This window comes from Scleropages formosus, chromosome 13 (genome assembly GCF_900964775.1).
Source record: "Scleropages formosus chromosome 13, fSclFor1.1, whole genome shotgun sequence".
In the NCBI taxonomy this organism is placed as follows: domain Eukaryota; kingdom Metazoa; phylum Chordata; class Actinopteri; order Osteoglossiformes; family Osteoglossidae; genus Scleropages; species Scleropages formosus.
In genome coordinates this window covers 15,359,976-15,381,678 of record NC_041818.1, presented here as the reverse complement: position 1 = coordinate 15,381,678, position 21,703 = coordinate 15,359,976, and the positions used below count along the sequence as shown (strand labels likewise).

Below are 21,703 nucleotides of genomic sequence, written 5' to 3'. Positions count from 1 at the left end.
AGCTAAGTAGAATAGAATCTGCACTTCATTCAACAAGCTTCTCCCAACCAAACAATTAAAGCGGACATCATTCTTGTTTAAAAAATGACATGAACATGAAATTTATGTGTCGTGTGACCTTTTTATTTTCAAAATTAACTGAACGGAGAAAACAAAACCAGACGAGACCGCCGCGTCCGAGCTGTTAGCTACGCGCTGCAGCCTCGTGTGACGTGTTTTTGCTGGTTATGTTCAGGCGCAGCGGCGCTCCTTCCCATCAGGCAGTGCAAGGGACACCCAAGGGGTCCTGAACCGTGAGCTGCTGTAAGCTGCACGCGCTGGTAAAAGCGGTAGTAGAGAGCCGTTGTGGGCTAACATGTACGGGTTAATATTTACACATAGAAGTAGCACTGCCTTACACTGTCCTGTCTCTAAATTTTTCAGCGCGCAGCTTCTAAGAAATTCTTCGAAAATGGTAAGGCTTTCCTTTCCAGTCTTGTACTGCGTAAAAGTTAGCTTCGAGCACACAAACGCCCGGCAGCCAGGCTGTGAGTGCCCAAAAAGACACAGACAGAGGCGTCTCGTCCTTGCAGAGCTCAGTGCACTCACTCCCCTTCCTCAAAAAGTCTGTCTCCATTAACTCTTTTTCAGCCTTTCTCTAAAACTCTCTTTAGGAGATCATTTCGAAAGCCTAACTGTCACTGTGTGTGTTTTGGAGCCGTTTCTGTCTCACTGTCCGAGTACCACCTCGCTGTCGTAGCAGATCGCTAGCCACTACTGCACAGCACTAGTGTCAGCAGCTCTTCTTTTTGACTGGATAAGAAATGTCCCTCTAATATATTAATAGTGACACAAGGCTGCGCAAAGTTTGTCCTTTGCACTAAACAGTTACAATGCTGCATGATGTTTCTACTCCTGTGTTCGTGGGGTTATTTGCTTCATCTATTTTTCATCTTAATATTTCCCATCGGGGGGTGCGGTGGCGCAGCGGGCCTGGCTGGTGGGAAAGTTCCTGCTTTACCCCTTTGTTATGGAAAGAGCTATTACTATATTCACTCAAGACTCAGCACAGTCCTCAGCAGGGCAAAGTGGACTGAAGACTATTTTAAGACTTAAGTATGCTTCATTATGTAGGCTGTATAGTCTGTGTTCCAATACCCGTGCACACTTACTTCATTTAGAAAAACAGAAGGTGGAATAAAATGGATTTTTTTTAGGATTCCCAGTGCAAAGTATTATTTTGCCAGTTTGTCACAAGGCACCCCAACCCGTGACTCGAACCGCCGACCCACTGGAGTGCAGGACCCAGTCGAATGGATTACTGTACATGTGTATACCCAAATTTGTATATAATCCCTCTGTCGCCAAACAGAATGGTACATAAAGATAAATGATTGTGTTTACCTGCAGTTAACTTGAAATAAATATTCACTTGAGTGTAATCGTACTGCTCTTGGTGTCCCGTAGGTTTAAAGTACCGTTTGTGACAGCGGTCGCTGGAAGCTCTGGAGAAACCTCAGTGCATATTTTTTTGAGTCCTGAGCAGTGTGAAACTGAAGGGTGTTATTGCTTTGCCTATTAATTATAAGAATGCTATTCAAAGGCACTTTTATCCAGAGTGATTTATTTAACAGCTGAAACATTTCAGGCCAAGGTACCATTCTTACAACTACCCTGTCAAGGCACGTGCTGAGACTTGAGCCACCAACCTTTAGGTTACGTGTCCTCTTTTTTAGCAACTACAATATCTTCATACATGAATAGAAAAGATGTAAGGTTTCTACAGGCAAAATAGGGAGGTCCTTTCGGGTGTCTGGGAACCTTTGTCATCTTGAGAATGCTTTTGATCCCCAGGCCTTGGACTCGCACTGGCTCACCTCTGCAGAAAGGGAGCAACTGGTGATGGAGCTCAAGGCCACAGGATGGATTGAGGTGGAGGGCCGGGATGCCCTTTATAAAGAGCTGGGCTTCAAAACCTTCAATCAGGTACACAATCCCCAAATTGTCTGCCTGCAAATGTCCAAATGACACAGTCTTGCTGTACAGAAAACAAAGTCTAGTCCATACCTCCATTTTGGAGAAATTTTTCAGTGTGTAGTCAATCCATTATTTGTCATCTTATTGGCACCTAAATGATCAAATAAATGTTTTATGAAATTACATGCTTATGTCAATAATCCTTTGTCAACTCTTTGCACATGTTGAAGATGTTCAACTATTGTCTGTTATGTACAGACAATATTTATGTACTTCACAAAATGATCTGATGGTGTTATTTCTTGTATAACTATAATCAGTACTCAAAGGTGTTGCTTTTCTAGCGTAAAGTTATATGGTGAAGTTTTTTATTTATTTTAAAACAGCTCTTTATGTTATGCTTATTTCATACCTGCCATTTGTAATGAATGCTAAAATAATGCAGACCCAACACTCAGGTTCAAGTTTCAGGAATATGGCAATTACTTAAATTGATCATTAGATGGTTTCCTTGAAAGCCAATTACATTAACTCACAGATCTTGTTCACTTGCATAGAAAGAAAAGACTTCATAAATTCTTAAGCTTTGGTATGATTTCCTGTCCATAATGTTTAGCAGTGAAGAAATAAGATCTTAGGATTCATCAGTATTCTTTCTGTATGATTATAAATTATTTCAGTTGATTTATTGTAGGAATTACCTATTGTGAGGCCCAGTTTCAGTGGGCAGTTGCAGTCCTTGCTTTACTTCCCATGTGTTTTTGGATGTATTTTTATTCATATTTCTAGGTAATTAAAATGGAAATATTTGGATCATTATTGACTTGCATGAACACATACTTGTGCCAAGTTGCGGCATAATTGGTAAATTATATTGTAATGTGTGTTTTTAGTTAAATCACATTTTTAAGCTAATGACAAGAATCTGTCCATCAACAAACTAATAAAATGTTTCACAGATGATTTACAAGTATGTTGTTTCAGTGGAATTTAAAGCTGTGCTGGCAGTAAACTCGGAAAAAGATCAACATTCTGCTCTTTGTTCTCTCTGTAGGCTTTTGGCTTTATGTCTAGGGTTGCACTGGAAGCAGAAAAACTGAACCACCACCCTGAGTGGTTCAATGTTTATAATAAGGTAATGATGCTTATCACATTGCATTGCATCTAGTTAGCACTGAACATTTGTATATTAACCTTGTCTAGTGGAACTTGTTGACACTTTACATCAAAATTATGAAATCTGTGAAGACAATTTTAGGTAAGACTACTCTTGACAACTGGTAGGATTTTTGGGATCATCACTGATTATGTTCTGCCCGATTGCATTGGCAGAAATCCCTGTGTTAGTTTTCTGGGAGGGGGAAGGAAACATTTTTGGCTCTAGCATTTATTTATTCACATTTTATCTTTTTTTTCCAGGTTCAGATAACACTAACTACACATGACTGTGGAGGGTTATCAAAAAAAGACATTAAACTTGCCAAGTTTATTGACAAAGTAGCTCTTGCAATGTAGTTTTATATTCACCTTGTTTATCTGTAATGGATTAAAACTTGTACAGTATGATTCTTTTGTCAGTGACTTGAAGTCTCAGTCATTAAATGTACCTTGCATATAAATGTGCTAGCTGTAAACAAGCTTTCTACTACATTATCATTCTGTTACCTTGTTTGTCGTTAACATTTGAGCTCTGTGGCGGTTGGATTGTGTACAGCAGGGTGGACTGCAACCTGTGAATGTGTGTAAATGCTCATAGAATGAAAACATGCCTGTATCAGTCGAACAACACTAGAAATGTTCACTCCTTGCTTAAACTGTATGTTTAAGACACAAGTCTGGACCTGTGTGACACTCACTGCTGTACATCACTTCTCACAGTCACAGAATGGTTTTGCAAATGTTTGCATAGGCTCTAGCCCAATTCCCAAAACCTGCATTTTTGTCTTCACATTCTGTGTAATTAAAATCATGATTGATAGTTCTCACTTTTTATTTAACATTTCAAAAATGTCTGTCTTGTTTTTAAATATTGTTTTTCTGGACAGAGATTAAGTATAGTCTTGACTAAATTATGGTCATTAATGCTTTGAAATTACTTTTGGTTCAGAATAGATTTAATCTGTGCACAGAAAAACCAGGTTATATCAATTTTGATGTCTATATTTAATCAAGTCTTCAGTGAGAGACATCTTTACTCCAGTTTGTGAAGCCCCCCTGTTTTATGGGTCAGTTTATATGCCTACGCACATTTTATGTGCTAAATTCTTATTTGTTAGTGTCATGGAAATCCTCTTTAATAAATACATAATTGTAGTAATTGCTTTATTGTCTGAGTACTTATGTGGATTTTTATCTTTTGTAAGGTAGGTTAGCAATACAATAACTGTAGTTAAATTGTATTTCACACATTTTTGAAGGTGCATTGTGTTGGGGTAATTTAAATAGTCCTCATTTTCAACAGATTATAGTTTTGATTTCTACAGTAAACAAACTGGAGGTCATTTTGCAAAATAAATTAATGCATTGGCAGTTTTCTGAGTGGAAATAGCTGGGGAAAGAGCCAGCCCACAAAAATGCTTCTTCCCGAGCCATTATGCGAAATTATACAGATAAACTGGCCGCAAAGTATTTGATTAGCTCTGCGCTTACCTGGTACAATATTTACAGAATTGCTTGTTATATAACCAAGTCTAATTAGTCTGAGGCTTCACCTTAAACCTTTACGCTCAACACAATCGTTCAGAAACAAAAATTGGTGCTTCACTAAACTAGCCAGGGATTCATGTCAGAGCTGATAGTCTCGTTTACTTTGCTACTTTTCTTGTGACTTTTAGAGGATCATTACAATATCACTAGATGTAGATTGTCTTCAAAAAAAATTATTTCTTCATAATTTGGTAATTGTGTGAAACTTTGCACATGACATTTGTCTACAGATACCTATAACTAGTGTATAACAATTTTTATTTTTTGAATATGCTGCTCTATGTGAGGTCTAATTTCTTGATACACAGAAATCTGTTCACACAAATTGATTAAATGGAAAAAAGAATGTGTTGTCTGCAGCTCTTGACACATTGTAGAGACAAATCACTGTAGGATGGTTTGATTATTTCCATTTTTTCTTTAGTTGGGGTTTCCTCTCTCCGCCTTTCTCCCTTTCCTCAGTAGGGTCTTGGATTTAAAAATAGACCGCATCAACATTGTTGAATAATTTACTTTACCGGAGTGTGGAAACTATTGTGTTCTCTGTATTACCCGCTGTGCTTCTGTCTGATGTGCAGGGACTGTGTGGGGCGCTTTATATCATGTGGGATTGTTCTGTCTCACTAATGTACTGTGTGTTTATATACCTTACCTTTTCAGCTGTAGACTATTCTAAACATTTCCGTAACTTTTACCCCCATATGTAACATACTGTAAATAATGCACCTTGTTATTTTTCATGATAAAACAGGATGAGAAATGAACTCCTATACATCCCAAATGTGATTCTGAGAAGTATGCCTTCAGGAGGTTAACAGTCACGGACTGGGGAGTTTTTAGAATAAAGACTAGTTGTGGCGATCACATTAATACCTCTTTACACATAATTATATGTATATGGTGGTTTTATGTACTGTATATTTCTCAATTTCAGTAATGCCGTAAAAACACTTACATATGTACCTTCAGGTAGCGAAGCCTTGCAGAGAAGTTACTTTAAACAGAAACGGTGAGAAGAAATGAAGCAGTAATAGTTTGAAGTTAGTTTAAAATATCAGGGTTTTAAAGGTCACACCCCGACCTGACCTTGTGCCATTATTACTGGTTCCACGAGACACGACGTGAACGCGCAAAATGCAGCGGAAGTGATGTCGCGAGATAAAATGAAGTACAACGTGAGTATAGTCAGCGTATTGTAGTGTGGTGTTCGCTGGGTGCCGCGTCCGCTAAATTCATAAATGCCGTGCAAATGCTGTTGAAATACAGTGGGTGTAGTGTAAAAACGCAGTGAATGTACTGCAAATCAGTCGCCTGGTTTTTACGCGCCGAAATGAGGGTGGAAAAATACTCTAAACCATCTCATCTGCATCTCTCTGCTCCATCTGCATGTATTTTATTTAAACATATAACCATAAATACGTGCATGTATTATATATGTTTTTTTTTAAATACAGTATGTGTTGCAGTATTAATTATCTTTTCCAAGCATACGAATTGAATTCTTATAAACTCCTTCTGCTCGGGTACAAGAGACATTTTCTCGTCACAGGACAAACACTCGTGTTCTTTCCCAGCGAGAAAACAGCACCGGTCAAAAGAGCAAAATGTCTTCGACTTCTCTGTAGTCATCTTACAGGCTGTCCGTCTTCAGCACACGACGTTTCACACGTTCGCCAGGCTTTCTCACCAGTTACTGCCCAACAAAAGTGAGCTCTGAATGAGAACGCTTTGTGTCGCCGTTCCTCCTCCTGCCCACAGTTCGTTCCGTAAAACAAGTATCTTCGACCGCAGCGCGATTAAACACACACACACACACACTCACACACACAGAGACAGGGGTGAAATACTGTGCAAGTCGGAGTAAACGCGGGGCGTCGCGCGCCGCGCCGTCAGCTGTTGTACTGGCACGCGCTCAGCCCGGGGCTCGCGCTCTGCAGCGGCCCGTAGCCGAAGCCCGGGTGCTGTTTGGACTTGAGTCTCAGTGTGGCCAGGCCGGGGCTGCACGAGTCCACGTAGACGCCGTAGGGCGACGCGGGCGGCCCGTACGGACACGCAGCAGGGGACACGGCCGAGCCGATGGACGAAGTGCCCACGGCCACGCCGCTGAGGCCCGCGGGCGCCATGGCGGACACGGCCGCGTGGCCAGAGCTCGAGGACACGCTCATGGGGGACATGGAGCTGGGCGAGGAGAACATGGCCTGTGAGTTGAAGAAGGGGAAGGTCTTGGCGGAGAGCGCTTTGTTAGTCCAGCCGTTGTACGTGTAGGCCGGGTACATGTCGTCGTAGGGCTGCACGAGGCCTCCCAGCTGCGGCAGGTAGGAGCTCGTGCACAGGTCCATCTGCTGGCTGCGCTCGCGCTTCCGCCACTTGGCCCGGCGGTTCTTAAACCACACCTATAAAAGGAGCACACGCGCTCTCAATTAAGGTACGACGTGAAGTCGGATTCGATCGTTAAAGTCGGCATTTCAGGAAAGTGCCGATTTCACTTCGTGCCATCAAGGCTTCTTTCCACAGAGACCACAATGAATGCAAAATATTTTGCATCTGGGCTACGATTTGGGCTTTAAAAGCAAAATGCGAAGCAAAAGCTGCCATTCGTTTAAAATTAAAATAATCTATTATTATTATCATTTTTTTATTATTATTATTATTATTATTATTATTATTATTAATAATAATAATAGGGGGTGCGGCGCAGCGGGTTTGGCCTGTACCCGCGCTCTGGCGGGTCTGGGGTTCGAGTCCCGCTTGGGGTGCCTTGTGACGGACTGGTGTCCCGTCCCGGGTGTGTCCCCTCCCCATACAGCCCTGTGCCCTGTGTTGCCGGGTTAGGCTCCGGCTCACCGTGACCCTGCTTGGGACAAGTGACTTCCCACAGTATGTGTGTGTGAGATAATAATAATAACAATGTATTCTTCTTATTATTATAACTCAATTATTTTAATTTCAAAAGAATGACAGCTTCATAATAATTAAATAATAATGATTGTAAAACTTTCTATACTCCTGGAAAAATATATTTTATAATGAACAGTAGAATTCTCTATAATACATTCCAAACTTTAACAAAGTGCCATTACAAACTCTGAAAAGCTCTTAATTTTTTCTACATTTTATTTTATGGTGATATTTGAAATTCGTTCCAAATACAGTTAAACGTTTCAGATAAGGAATATTTGTTTCTCCATAAACATCATTAAACAGCATATTATAATCGCAACGAAAGGAAAATTTTCGTACTGAAAAGACCTTTGAATCTAGTTCTAAAGTAAAAATATGGATTCACTGTAGTTTCATTGTTTCTACGAAGACGTGTATTCGGTGTTTTTAAAACACTATTAAAATTTAATAAACGGGAAAGCTTTCATTTAAAATACTGCTATGCCTGTAAATTTATAACGACGTATATTTAAATATATGTGCACAAATTGGTTTTCACAGCAGTCAACTTTTTTTGTAAAATGAACTGAATCTATAGTGACACATTTTATTCCAAGAAAATGCATCATCAGGTATGACCAATTTACATTTAAATTGCACAGTTTATAGTTGAGCCTACACGATTTTAATTTGAATGTATTAAAATTTTAAATTGAAAGTTTTATACCATGAACTGCTAGTTATACCAACACTATGAACATGCGGTGACTGCTCTCGGATACAGAAATACAAATCAATGTAAAATACGACTGTTATAATAATATCTGTAAAAAAAGGGTTGATCGAACACCGAAGCTAAAAGAAGCAATCGGATCCTACACTCAAAATGACACAACATGACGACTCCCTCACCCTGACTCTGGCCTCGGTCAGGTTGGTCCACACGGCGATCTCCTCCCTGGTGCTCATGTCCGGGTAGCGGTTCCTCTGGAAGGTGCCCTCGAGCTCCTGCAGCTGCTGGCTCGTGAAATGCGTCCTTTGCCGCCGCTGCTTCTTCTTGGCCGGTTCCTCGCCGTGCGCGTCCTCTCCGTGCGCGTCCTCTCCGTGCGCGTCCCCGCCCTCGGCTTCGCCCTCGCCCTCGCCCGGCCGCCCGGCGCTGCGCTGCTTCTTCTCTGCGCGGAGGAGCAGACCGTGACGCGGCAGCGCAGCCGCACGCGCGCAACGCGCGCGCGGAGCCCCTGCCCTGTTCCCGCTCGCTGCACTCAACATTTTACCCGACGAAACCGTTCAGAAAGAGCAGCCGAGTTTATCAATCTGTCGATTTATTGTTGTACTCGAATAGCGAACAAGTTACAAGGAGAGAGTCAAAAGCCGAGCACAAATAAAATCAGGAGCCGGACAACTTTTCCGTCACACTCAACAAAACAGTTGCAACTATTATTAGCAGGAGATTCGACGCATTACTTTTAAAAAAGTAGACATGCAGCTAACTAATGTGCGCAGGTGGAGTTTGAAAGCGCAATCGCCTCTTTACTATCCTTACGTTTAGGATTTTATGAAGGAAAAGGGAGCTCATGTTTAATTGTTCTGAGACCCATTTAAAGTAATGAAGGCAAAGGGAGCATTAACCTTCATTAGTCCATTAGCTGGTAAGGTGGCAATGAGAAGGTACTGAATCCCACCAGTGTTTCGTCCAACATTCTGCATACCGAGCAAACGACGCAATGTAGTGTACTGAGGGATGTGAAGAATGTGCCGAAAGAAAAAAGAAACGAGGCAAAGTAATTCAACTAAATGACACTTATTTAATCTTTTCAGGCCTGGTATTTCATTTGCAACAGTTAATTTAACTGGAGTGGAAAACCGAGTATATAAATCACTAATGTTCAGGACAGGGCGCACTTCAAAGTCGCCCATGGTACAGTTTAGGCCTGGAAGGCTATGCTTGGCCTCGACCCCGTCCGGTGGCTCGCATGCAACTCCTCCAGAACGCTTACATTTGTGAGTAGTGTGTGTGTGTGTGTGTGTGTGTGTGTGTGTGTGTGTGTGTGTGTCTGTGTCTGTTCAGCGTGGGTGAGTCATAACGGTTTCTGAAAATGATGGTATAACACGTCGGAACATGTTACCGACATAAAGGCCTCAACGTCAGATGGAGGAGAAGGGGAGGAGACGGAGGAACAGCACTGTAGCACATCTTTACTCTACCTGCCAGGTCGGTGTCTGACGATTCACTGCAGGAGTGGTCTATTTCCTGGGTGCCACTTGAGGTTCTTGGCAGGTGAAAGGTGGAGGTAGTGTGAGCGGTGGATTGGGCTCTGGCCAGATCAGCGTTCCTGTCCAAATTCATCGCAGCTTTGAAAAAGATATCAGTAAAATTACTGGGTATGGTATTATTAAATTCATTTTCACTAAAACAAGTGATCATAGCTCATATTTTATCCATGTCATGTTTAGATAATATTTCTGATGCTTTGTCGTATTTTTACTTTCATATGCAGCAGTGCCTAGGGCTTCTGGTTTCACTCCAAAAGGCAGTCTGTATGAACTGAATATAGCAATTTCATGTTTGCTAAACCTAGGCCAAAAAAACAGAGAAGCTGAGTCAAATAGCTCTGTGACAGAAAGTGTTAAAGAAGCACAACAGCACTGCTTTTCCTTGTTTAATAAAAAAAACACACGCAATTGTTTGCTTTAACAGAACAGGAAATTTTGCATTTTATTAGTGATTTTGCACGATATTTGAAAGATTCATGTTATTTCTGCCTTTATTTGATTAGAAAACATCTATGCATTTTCATATTAAAGGTGTTTCCATGCTACAGACAATTGTATTTATAAAGAAAATTCAGATGTAGATTTCAGTGAGTTATGATTTATCCTGTGTTCAAGCTTGCAAAGTATTCCTCACAGAATTGATTAGTTAATTTTAATTAACAAAATATCAATATACCTTCATATACTATACCTTCTTCCTTTGAAAAAACTGTCTGCTTAGGCTACAATTATATTCAAAAATAAGTTATGTACAGTAACATCTAAGTTATTTAAGTTATTACAACATCTCTTACATTTATGTTATGTATAGCTGCATTTGTGTTCTTAAATTGTGGTCTCAATGTATTTTAGGTAGAAAGCAGGCCTGCATTTAACATATTTCTAATGGGTGAACATTCCATGAAACATTTATGTTCCTACAAAATATAAGAAATATATTTAGGTATATTTACAAAAAAATAGCTAGAGTCAACATAAAATCATCAATGCAGTAAATCTGTTTTATGGTTTAAGAAGCAGCAGGACAAGACAGCAATATCTACAAATACTACAAAGCACAAATACTGATGTTCTTGAAAGGTGTCAGCAGTGGATCCAGTGGTGGAGAGAACTTCATAACCTTCTGACCATTACCAAAGTAAAAAATATTATGGTATTTTGCTATTTTGTGGAACATTGGTCCCTAATGTTTAACTTGAGGAGTTGGGAGAAACTCTACTAGTTTAAATATGATCCATCATGGAATTTCTTATATGACTACAAGACTTTTGCAAAAGGCAAAGTGGGCTTGGAAGGTGACTCCTGTTTAATTAATCTGGACTGTTGGTAGACAGAGCTAACGGTCTCACTGCTTCCACGAACCAAGTGAAATCTCTTATACACATTCCCTCTGTTCCATTATGCACGCATTTCGGGAAAAAAAGTGGAACTGGAAAGTTTCAAGAGTTTAAGAAAACCAGCTTCACAGTTATCCCAGATTAAGATCAGGCACAAAGGAACCCAGGCAAAGCCTGCAAAGATGGGACTTTAGATTATGAAATCCAATGAGGGTGTCAGCTGCTTGGCTTTAGTGAGAAGCAGAGGAGTAGACTGGGGCAGCAGGGCCATCAGGCCCAGTGACAGACTCAGAGGGAGGCGATACCCAAAACCCAGATGTCAGATGGGACAGAAGAAATACGAATATGCCCACAGAATGAGCACCAGGATGGTATATTTAGTTTTAGGTACACTGAGAATCCCTGGCATTCATTGTCACGTGTGCCTTACAATATGTGGATTATCATAATTATCATTGTTTTTAGTATTTGAATTTGTGTTATTTTGTGACATTTGTAAGATAACACATTGTAACACTAAAAAAACCAAGGAATGGTTCTGCTTTTGTTTTCCTGAAAGTGTGTCACAGAACCGTGTAATAGTTACACCAGATATGACCTTGGAGAAGCAGGTGGAATAATGGGTCTATGGACTGTAGCCAACTAGTTTCTGGTTAAAACTTCTGAAGGAGACTCCTGTTTTATGTCTCTGCAAAGGACATAACCTAAGCCATATCTTAAAACACCCGATTGCATTAAGGAGCAGAAACAAAACCTTTAGAGTTATATTATCACTTGCAACTTGAAATTTTTTGATTTTACATAATCTGTTTTAGCAAATGAATACATTTCAAATGTGCAGGGAGTGTTGATTTATATGGTTTTCAGTGTTATTTGACTATTATGAAACCATGTGATGAACTGTGTGTTAAGTTTACCAGAAGTAGTAAATAATTTTTTTGGAGATAATGTCCATTTTTTAAAGTTTTGCAGCTTCCTTTAAGCTGTGATTAATAAAATCTGTGTGATTGGCCATATTTATTTATTTTAAATGTGACGTTGCAGATCTCTTTTGCAATCTGGCATTTACTTAATGTTGTCAATGACCATAATATGTTTTTTTTTATAATGCACTATTGATACTGTGCATTAATGTTATTTTGAATATTTTAAATATATCATTATATATTAGGTATCATTTAAGAAAATGTGATTTGACCACTTTCATTATCAGCCAACAAAAAGTACAAGAAAACTGCCTTTACTGAATTTGTTGCAACTGAACATCTGCACAACTTATGCATCAAAGGATAACATAAAATATACAAAAACAGCTATGAGTAAATTCTGAATGAAATCTATGTGGAGTTTAAAAAAATATATTTACTATGACATACTGTACTAAGGAAGTCTTTAGAAGAAGCTTTGTAAAAAAATCCTTTATGCAATATTGTATGTAAAATATTTCTGTGATAAATTTACTCCAGTTTAAAACATCGTATAACTGGGTTTCTTTCCTACCATTTAAAAAATGAGAAATAAGATGCAAAAACAGCTGCTAAAACATAATTTGTAAAACTGAACTATCATAAAATGGAAAAAGGGACATTGTTTAATGTTCACTATAAGGTTTTGAACACAGAAACACCATAATCTGAACATATTTTAGTTTTATGACATTTCGTTCAAGAACATTAAAAAAATAATAATCTTAATTTAGAAGAAAGGGCCTCAGGTCTGCTGTTAAAATCAGCTGAAGTAGTGTTTATGAATGGAATTTTTCCAAAAAAGGTTACAAGTGTGGTTTTTATGGGTGTGATCGATGTCCTGAAGGTAAAAAGATGAATATAAAGATAAAGCTGCATGTATCCAACTGAAGTTTGCTCAGATGCCTAATGAATGAAGACCTTTTGCAAACTCTGTGATTAGACTCCCAGCACTGCCCAGTAGCACAAACCAGAACATCTGTCACTCAAACAGCCTCCTGACCACAACAGTTTAGTAGTGTACCTACATGTGGTAAAACATCTCAGTAGAAACATCTGAACATGGATGCGGCTACTTGTGATTCCAGACTAATTTTCCAGAAATGTACCGAGGTTGAATTTGACACTGAAATATTCTGGTATATTCCACATGGCATTTTGATCTGAAGTCTGAATTTCCACATACAAGCATACACAGAAAATTTTGAAATACTTCTCAAATTCGAATTTCTCATTTTGTTTTACTGAATTACTGTATGTAATTACATTTATAGAAAATATATGTTTTATAGCTTCAGATTTTCTTCAAATAAATGTTTTTGTTAGTTTTGTTTGACTTTATTAACTTTTAACTGCTACGTTAATTTTTCAAACTTTTAACATCAAAATCATTTACCTGTTAACATATGCAGCACTGTATTTTTATACATGAAAGCAAATGCACTTCCCAAAGTCAGAAGTGCGATAAATTTAAACACTACATACATTTTTTTCATGACCTCATTTACCAAATTGGCCAATAATGAAAACAACTGTTTGCCATTTTTATTTTCACAGACCGCTTTGCAAGGCTTTATCTTGTCTGAACTTTGTCTTTGAAAGCTTTATGAAATTCCATGTCCCATATTATTAATCAGATGGCCAAAATAGAGTGTTAGAGATTAATTATTTTAAGGAACTATTTGCTGGATTTTTCTTAAACACTTTGATTAATCAACAACAACAACAAAAAAAATCACTAAACCATTTAATAATGAGAACTGCTTTTGTTTTTGATTATTTTGATTTAACAATTTAAACAAGCATTTAACAATTTTAACTGACTTGTTCTGAAACTGGTTGTCGCTGGTTTGTTTATTTGGAAGATCACTAATGTATATTATATATGAAAACTGGAGAATTTAGGATATATCACTGACTTACATCACATATTAATTTTCACATGTGAAACAAAAAACTTAATAATCAAAATGTACTTTGTTCTGTTGGAATATTCCTATTATTTTTATTCTGTTTGAACAGATAATTTCATTACTATGCCATATGATGTACAGTATAACTGCTTTATAGAGCTACTGCAAATTAACACATCTAAAAGGAGACTTTTGCTTTTAAAAAAAAGTACTGAGCAAAAAAAGAATCGACTGAAAATTAATCTTATGTGTCTTTAGAAAGAACTGAGCTTGCTGCAGAGAACCTATGTTTCAATAAATAGCAAGATTAGTTTGTATAACCTATGAGATTATTGTGTAATTAAAATAATAACATCGGTAAATGAAAAAGAGTCATTGTTTACCTGTGTTTCGGCAAGTGATTACATTCTTAGTCAGGTTTCGGTCCATTACAATGACCTGCAGGAGAGAGACAATGAGAGCAAATAAAACTGTACTAAATGTCAGTGTCACATCAACATACACTCCCCCAAAAATAACAATGTTTGGTCATCTTTAGATCCTGCACAAACTGGGATTCGTTAAATTATTCTGCATGTTCCAAATATTCAGAAAGTCCTTTGCAAAAATTGTGTACATTTCAGTCTTCTGTCCTTTGCATCGCTTCAGACTTTAAGGTCACATTTCAACTATTTAACAGTTTGACATTGTTGGAGGGAAATATTTGATCGCAGTAAGGTTTTCATATTCCCCCAACGTTAACATCAATGAAAACCAGTACAGGCGACTTACACAGATATTCATTTCCTTTTGTCTGGCCCAGAAAGCCACGATGAAAGAGATTTATTTCTAACAGATTTGTTACTCGTCTACGGATGGAGCGTTTTTGTTTGTTTCGGCACCATGACCACTGTCTGCTGGCGCAGATCATGGTAAAGCTCCTATGAAAATAGAAAAGCGAAACATTTGAGCTACAGGTGTGTACATGATGATGATGTACCGACATATTCAGTGTAAAAATCATTTCCCATACTGTTACTGTACCTATTAGTGCTGGACTGCCTGCCGCGAAAGGGAGGCTCGGAAAAGAAGCCTCGACAACTCTGAGCTCGTACACTTCCGACACATGGATGGAGGACAGATCACAGATGGAGCAGAAGGGACATGTCATGATTATTCTACTCACTACATTTCAGCGCCCTTTCTAGACAGTTTCTTCGCCCTTGTTACGCATGTCAGTGTCACGTGCCATGATTTGGTGTTCGCTGTCGTTTTTGACAAAACAAAAAGTGTCCATTCTGGTGTTGTTGGTCGTGCGAAGGCGAGTGTCACGGCCCGCTCGCCAAGTCAAGTGACAGGTCAGGTGAGCGAGGCCGGCAGGACTGTGTCAGCGTTGTCTCTCTCTCTCTCTCACACACACACACACACACACACACACACACACACACACACACACACACACACACACACACACCTCCGTTTCCCACGTACCGATTATGATCCCTGTTATTAGCACCCATGATGAGTGCGTAGCCAAGGCTAAATTCAATTCAAATAACCTTTTTATGTAAACCAAGGGCAGTGAGTAATAAATCACGGTGAATTATGGGTAAAAAAAGACAAGTGCGCCGAGTGAGTATTCCTCCTGTTTTAACAAGCCAGGTTTAACAAGTATTCAGTGGAAGCTCCACAACACAAGCGCTATGAATTAAGAGAACTCCGGTTTCCCACAAATACTTAGTTACAGAACCTAAAACGCCTTCGAGCGATATGTTCTGACTGCGTCCACTTACAAGAAGAAGAAAGATGCCACGATGATTTAACTCCTGCTTCTAACTCTGTTTTTGCCGACGAAGTGAGTGACTCTGCTGCTGCTGCACGACACGTGAGTAGAGAAGGAGCATTTATTTAAAAAAAAAAAAAAAAAAAAAGAGAAAAAGACGCCACGTTCGGTGAATAAAACTAAGCAGCACCCACCGGTTCGCTTCCAGACGAAAGGGACGGTTCAGACACACTGCTTTGCCCCCATGCGACCGTGAAATAGATCCACGGACGCGCGGATACACTCCGTGCGGCAGGACGCACTGTGTGACGCTTCTCCGAGCGCCACCGCGCTTTTCTCCGCGGCGCGAGCCGCTCCCGCCTCCGTGACGTCACGAACTTCCCCGTGTCCGTTCTAATGCTTATACTGTATTATTATTATGTGTTATCATTATGTACCTATGTTTAGCTGACGCCTTTCTCCAAAGTGATTTATAATGTTAGATTATCAGCATTGCAGTAGTTTACCTGTTTGTAGAGCAGCGTACTCTGTAGACTTCGTAGCCTGAGGCTCAGGGTACCTTGATGATCATCAGGGTGCTACACAGCAGCAGGGGGATTCGAACCGCTGACATTCAGGTAACAAGCGTACGAGCATAAAATATATACTATCTGCTCCCACCTGTAACACTGTGATCGTTATAATAATAGCTGGATTTTCAAAGCGCCGTGTTCATTGACCATACCCATCATGGATGGAATATTAATTTAATATTTTACTTCAATAATTAAAGTAAACAGAAAACCCCGGCTTTAAAATTAATGCTTTGTAACGAGAAAATAACGACAGCCTGCAGTAAGAATAATATAAAAGTAACGCAGTTAATTAACAGCATTATATTTATTTAGAAATAAAGTTGTAGAGCAAAATAAAAGGGGCCAACCTTAACCAGAAATCGCTTTAATCAAAAAAAAAAAGAAAAAAAAGCGACTTGCAGAAGTCTGCTTTGATGACATTTTGATGCATTTACAGTTTTTAAAACACGAGTTACTTAAGCTTGGTACCTATTTTGATATTGATTGAAATAAATATTCTAAACATAGTATAATATTCTTCTTCTTCTTCGTCTTCTTTTTATTATTACTATTATTTTTATTGTTATTGTTGTTATTATTATTATCTTAATGACACGAAATTTAAAATTATTCTGCCAAATCCCTTTGACGTTCTGTCATGTTTTATATAATGTTATATATTTTTTTAAATATATTTTTATTTTATACATAAAATGCATGATTTAATTATGTACTATAATTGCACTTGTAATTGATCATGATTTTTGTTCAGTTACGAACTAAAGCCTCAGTGTCTTATTAGGGTTAGTGTGTGCATTGTCTACTTCACCATTGTCACTAAAAGAGGTCTTTTAATTTTTCTGCCTTCTAATGATCGCCGCTCTTTTGTCGGTATTTTAAAGCTTACTGCGATTTCGGATAAAAATTATTAAAGGGAATTTCGTTTCCATGCAGCGTACGGAAGAAATACTTGGAACTAGGTTACATCTAAAGGTGGTCGTGGGAAAAAAATAATCGACAATAAAGAAAGAAAAATACTGGAAAGAACGACGATAATAATAGGCGAGAGTATAGTATGAACAAACTGCAGCGATTTAGTTAATGCTTGATATTGCAAGGAAAGAAGGTTTTGTCCTTTTAAATAAATATCAGCTGAAAATTTTAACATTAACACGGTCTTTATATGTGATGCGAAATTTATTCTCTACATATTTTCTCCAGAATCAAATAATATTCTCAAAACAAAGAATTGATGGATGAATCAAATGTTTAACCAAAGTCCGTACGAAATGATTTTCTTCTCATTAAACAAATAACATCTGAATATTATGGACTTTTATGAATTTAGCTTTTATTCTGTGTTATCATTTAAAATATTCAATTGACCCTTCATATTCCTCCTTAGAACAATCTTGATAATCTGTATATCCAAAGAAAGTAAAATACTGCAGTGGGTAGAATGAACGTTTTCATCAAAAATTATTGGCTTTAAGGAATTTCTCAGTTAGCGGCTGTGCTTAAGATTACAGTGAACAATGAATATTTTTGCTCTCACAAAAATTCACACAAATGAGAAATTACAGCACAAAAATTTCTTCACACTACTGCAACAAAACTGAAAAAAAAAACATTGATAACCTCCCAACAGTGGAAAACACTAATCAGCCAGCAAATGGTGCTGTAACAGCTGCTATTTTACACTTGGAATTGCTAAGTGTATTGGTGAAGCTTTGCATGGCTCTTAATTAGGTTTTTATAACACAGCCAAGTAAAGACAGACCTTGTTTCAGCCCCATAATGGATGTAGGGACCAGTGAATCTTCCAGAGCAATGGATGTTTTCAGTTTGGTTCACATTAAAAATGGGAAAATATTATTATTTTCTTCCTTCCAGTTACTTATATAGTAATTATTCTTTCCCTTACAATTATTACAGATATTCCCAATAGATAATTTGCTTTCTGCAAGGATTTATGATAAATGTAATGCTAAGCAATTAATCCCAGGTTGTTGAGACATAAGTTCAGAGCCAGAGCAGTCATTAAGCTCTCAGTGAGGTTTAGGTGCTACCCTGAAGGCAGAACTTTAGTCTTCGCTGCCAGATCATGGGGGTCACAGCTTTCATTACTATCTGCTAAACTCTTCAGTTTGAAACAGCAATACATAGTGCTGGTATGGAGTGAAGTGATTATGGTTAAAAATTCAAAATAGAGCTATCCATAAGTGAAGAACTCAGAATTTCAGAAATAAATATATAGCCCTTTTTGGCATGTACTGGATCATCTATCAGGTTAACAAACTGATTTAGATTCTATTTTGACTGCATGTAACCGTGGCAGCCTCTGGATATAGCGCGCTAATATAGCTGGAAAAATAGTCTTGTAGTATATACAATGTTCCTAGTTTTATATTAATGCCTGTTTTTTTTTTTTTTTTTTTTTTTTTGAATGGCTCCGCTAGGGCTAACTATGCCCAGAAGTGCCCTAATAAATCAAAGTTCTGAAGCCATCTTCAAAATTCAAAAAATAATTTTCCAGTGCAGATTATATTTTAGATTCATGATAGATAAAAATACAGCATATAATATTCTTTTTACTGAAAAATGCTGGACAGCAAGTCTCTAAGGCAGTAAAACATACTCTGCTTAAGTGAATGCGGCGTTCTAAATCTTGCTTCTGCAAGTGAACTAGATCTGCAGTGGGACATATCAGGCATTCCTCCCAGGGTGTTTTTACTGTCAGCTACAGCAAAGACACATTGGCCTTCAGCAGGTCAGACAACTGCAGGTTACCAGATGCCACATGAGAGATGTGCTGCTCCTCCATTTGCGTTACCCCTCCTGCGCAGCCCAACGTGACCTGTGGCCTTTTACCTGTAGCTTTAATGTGTCATCCTGACTTTGGATGAAAAGCAACATGAGCATATCCAAACAGGCTTTACAGCTGAATGTGATACAGAAGTTGGAGCTGATCTTAGGACAATCTCTGAAATGTGATAAATGAAAATCTGTTATTTATGGATGATTCTGAAAAGCTTTCGATGTCCTTTGATTTTGGAGAAACAATGCCTACCCTCTTTGCTCTTATACTTTCATTAATAGCTCGGCTAACAGTGTTATAAAATACTGTAGATTGAAGTCACATCTGGAAAGACAGCACCTACTGGGTCACAGGAGTTTTTCCATTTCCTCCCCTTTTTCCAGTTTACTGGTAGCTCATTACTCCATTGTTATGTCTTCTTTTTAACTCAGGAGGGGTGAACCACACTCTTCTTTTCATTGTGTGAGCTGCAGGCCTCAGAGGGCCATTGAAAATGTTTGGAGGAGAGTATTTTTTACCAAGTTCCACCGGCAGCACTGTGGGCTCCTGGTAGAGTCTAGGTGATACTTTGAGCAGAGAGAGGAAAGGACCTTGCCATTCTCTCACCCAAGAGGACACAAGGCAGTCTGAATTCCCTAAGGCCTCCATGCAGTCGGATTCATTGTGTGTCATGGTGGGACCTCTAGGCTTTGCAATATAAATGTAAAATTTCTTTGTTTTTGGCAGAGTTGCTGAGTGTTTCACTGATGCTGCTGAGAAGATGTTCCTAACTCTTGAAGTAGCAGTTCAAGAACCAGGCCAAGTAACCAAGCTAGTAACTACTTCTAGAACTGGACAGGCAGTTTCCTGAGTAGCTACCATGGACAAGTGGGCTGAAAACATCTGCACAATGAGAGTTTTTTAAAATGCATTTGTCTCTGTGCTACAGCACAATATGATAGATGGTTGTGCTCGCTCTTCCCCAACATCTGTTTTGTAACACACCTAAGTGCAGTATGATATGCAGGGTTTTGCTACAGCTCTTCAGGCCTAGATTTATAGTGATGGGGGGCAATTGGCTGAATGTGGGATAGTGTTGTCATGGATCTCATTTCCAAACAACTTGAGAAAAGAAAATGGTAACCTGCAGCTTGAGTCATTAAATAACGCAGTGATGGGGATCCTTCCTGAAGGAGCTCCATTCAGGTTTGCACTCACATGTGCTTATAATGGTCAACAGCATACATCACTGTGGGGTCTGGGAGGTGACCCTTCAGCTGAGGAAACCAGATCTCTAGATCCTCCATAAGCAGTTGCATGTGAGTGCTTTTCAGGCGGTAATGAAGAGTGTGAGCAAAGCCAAAAGTTTCTGAGAACTGAAAAAGCCATTTTACAACTTGCAGAGCAGAAAGTCCAAGAAGTTTCTTAAGGTCTGACAGCTGTTCTTTGACAGCAGTGGAAAAATGGGCGGGATTCCATCATGGACTGCTGCGTCTCTGCCGTTCTCTTCCCGCATCGACATGAAGACATATTGTGTGAAAGTTAGTATGTCAGAAACACATATGGAGGCACTTTGGACAAAAGAGTGAAACAAAGTGGACACAACAGTGTCACGATAGCCTGCGTGTCGAAGCTGAAGTGAGTGCCAGGGCATTAGTAACTCTTTCTGAGGAACCATGAAAATATAACAGGAGCGTCTTTGTATGCCGTCGCAGAAGACCACAAAGCTGTCAGAAGCAGAAGAAAAATAAGTCTGAATGTTTAAAGCTGCCAAAATGGGCACAATGAAAAGGCATGACGCTGGTATCCACCTAAAAAGCAAATAACAAACCAAAATGGACCACTACACTAAAGGGCAGGGACGAGAACACATTAATAAGGAAATCCATACAGATGGATTGTTCAGCTACAGTCCACCTTGAAAATAGTTTACATGTGGAACTGGAAGGAATCCAGCTGTTGGGTCTTTGGTGGCATTGACCTCACATGCAATTGTTGCCAAGGAAGCGTATTTGTGCACCCCATGGTGACCACCTTAAATCAGCCTAACAAGCCTTTGCAAAAGGAAAACAGCGATCAAGTGGGATTAACTCACTTGGCCTTGATTTGCAAACATGTCAAGCAGCGCACATTGTAGCTCTTAACTAATAACGGGAAAATACAGGAAGGAAACCTTCCCTCTGAAATTTTACAACTCATTTTTTTCAAATGTATGGAAAAAGCTTATGGGAGTAAACTTGTGGTAGGCAATATATAAAAAAAAGAAACCTCCGTGCAGCAAGTGGTAGGTTAACAAACTAGGTTTACTTGAGACTTTCATGTCCGCAACTATGTCTGTTTCTCTTAATGTAATGCATAAATTGTACTTTCGCTGAGATGTACGTCTCTTTGGACAAAAGCGTCTGCTAAACGAATAAATGTAAGTGTAAATGTAGAAAGATTTGCTACTGATGAATATTTAATGCAGAATTTAAATGGTAATGGAAGAATTAAAAAAAATGGCAGATTCATTGCTAGAAGAAAAAAAGTCTCAGAAGTTCACAATTTTTTCACAGTAAA

At 38.8% G+C, this 21,703-nt stretch overlaps 2 protein-coding genes across 4 annotated transcripts; one reads left to right on the top strand and one right to left on the bottom strand.

Moving 5' to 3' along the window:
* The first annotated feature begins 275 nt into the window (after positions 1 to 275).
* Positions 276 to 4,235, top strand: LOC108929751 (pterin-4-alpha-carbinolamine dehydratase 2-like). Of its 2 annotated transcripts, XM_018744500.2 has the most exons (5): positions 276 to 320; positions 424 to 454; positions 1,834 to 1,965; positions 3,011 to 3,091; positions 3,376 to 4,235. In XM_018744500.2, exons 2-5 carry the CDS (start codon positions 452 to 454, stop codon positions 3,469 to 3,471), a joined length of 312 nt encoding a protein of 103 aa, XP_018600016.1. In that variant the 5' UTR covers positions 276 to 320; positions 424 to 451; the 3' UTR covers positions 3,472 to 4,235. The 2 variants fall into 2 exon arrangements, with proteins under 2 accessions (XP_018600016.1, XP_018600015.1); XM_018744499.2 differs by having other exon boundaries at positions 292 to 454.
* Positions 4,236 to 6,122: 1,887 nt separating this feature from the next.
* On the bottom strand, positions 6,123 to 16,088 carry LOC108929705 (pituitary homeobox 1-like). Of its 2 annotated transcripts, XM_029257474.1 has the most exons (6): positions 15,988 to 16,088; positions 15,804 to 15,884; positions 14,415 to 14,469; positions 9,748 to 9,894; positions 8,455 to 8,714; positions 6,123 to 7,055 (listed from the first exon to the last, which is right to left on the bottom strand). In XM_029257474.1, the coding sequence occupies exons 3-6, from the start codon at positions 14,458 to 14,460 to the stop codon at positions 6,552 to 6,554; spliced, it is 957 nt and encodes a 318-aa protein (XP_029113307.1). In that variant the 5' UTR covers positions 14,461 to 14,469; positions 15,804 to 15,884; positions 15,988 to 16,088; the 3' UTR covers positions 6,123 to 6,551. The 2 variants fall into 2 exon arrangements, with proteins under 2 accessions (XP_029113307.1, XP_029113306.1); XM_029257473.1 differs by lacking the exon at positions 15,804 to 15,884.
* Positions 16,089 to 21,703: the final 5,615 nt, after the last annotated feature.

Coding starts and splice junctions, on each gene's coding strand:
- LOC108929705 (XM_029257474.1), bottom strand. CDS start 14,460: ATGGACCGAAACCTGACTAAGAATGTAATCACTTGCCGAAACACAG. Junction 8,715..9,747: donor GTCAGACACCGACCTGGCAG/GTAGAGTAAAGA, acceptor TCCTCCGCGCAG/AGAAGAAGCAGCGCAGCGCC. Junction 7,056..8,454: donor TGACCGAGGCCAGAGTCAGG/GTGAGGGAGTCG, acceptor CTCCTTTTATAG/GTGTGGTTTAAGAACCGCCG.
- LOC108929751 (XM_018744499.2), top strand. CDS start 356: ATGTACGGGTTAATATTTACACATAGAAGTAGCACTGCCTTACACTGT. Junction 455..1,833: donor TAAGAAATTCTTCGAAAATG/GTAAGGCTTTCC, acceptor TTTGATCCCCAG/GCCTTGGACTCGCACTGGCT. Junction 1,966..3,010: donor GCTTCAAAACCTTCAATCAG/GTACACAATCCC, acceptor TTCTCTCTGTAG/GCTTTTGGCTTTATGTCTAG.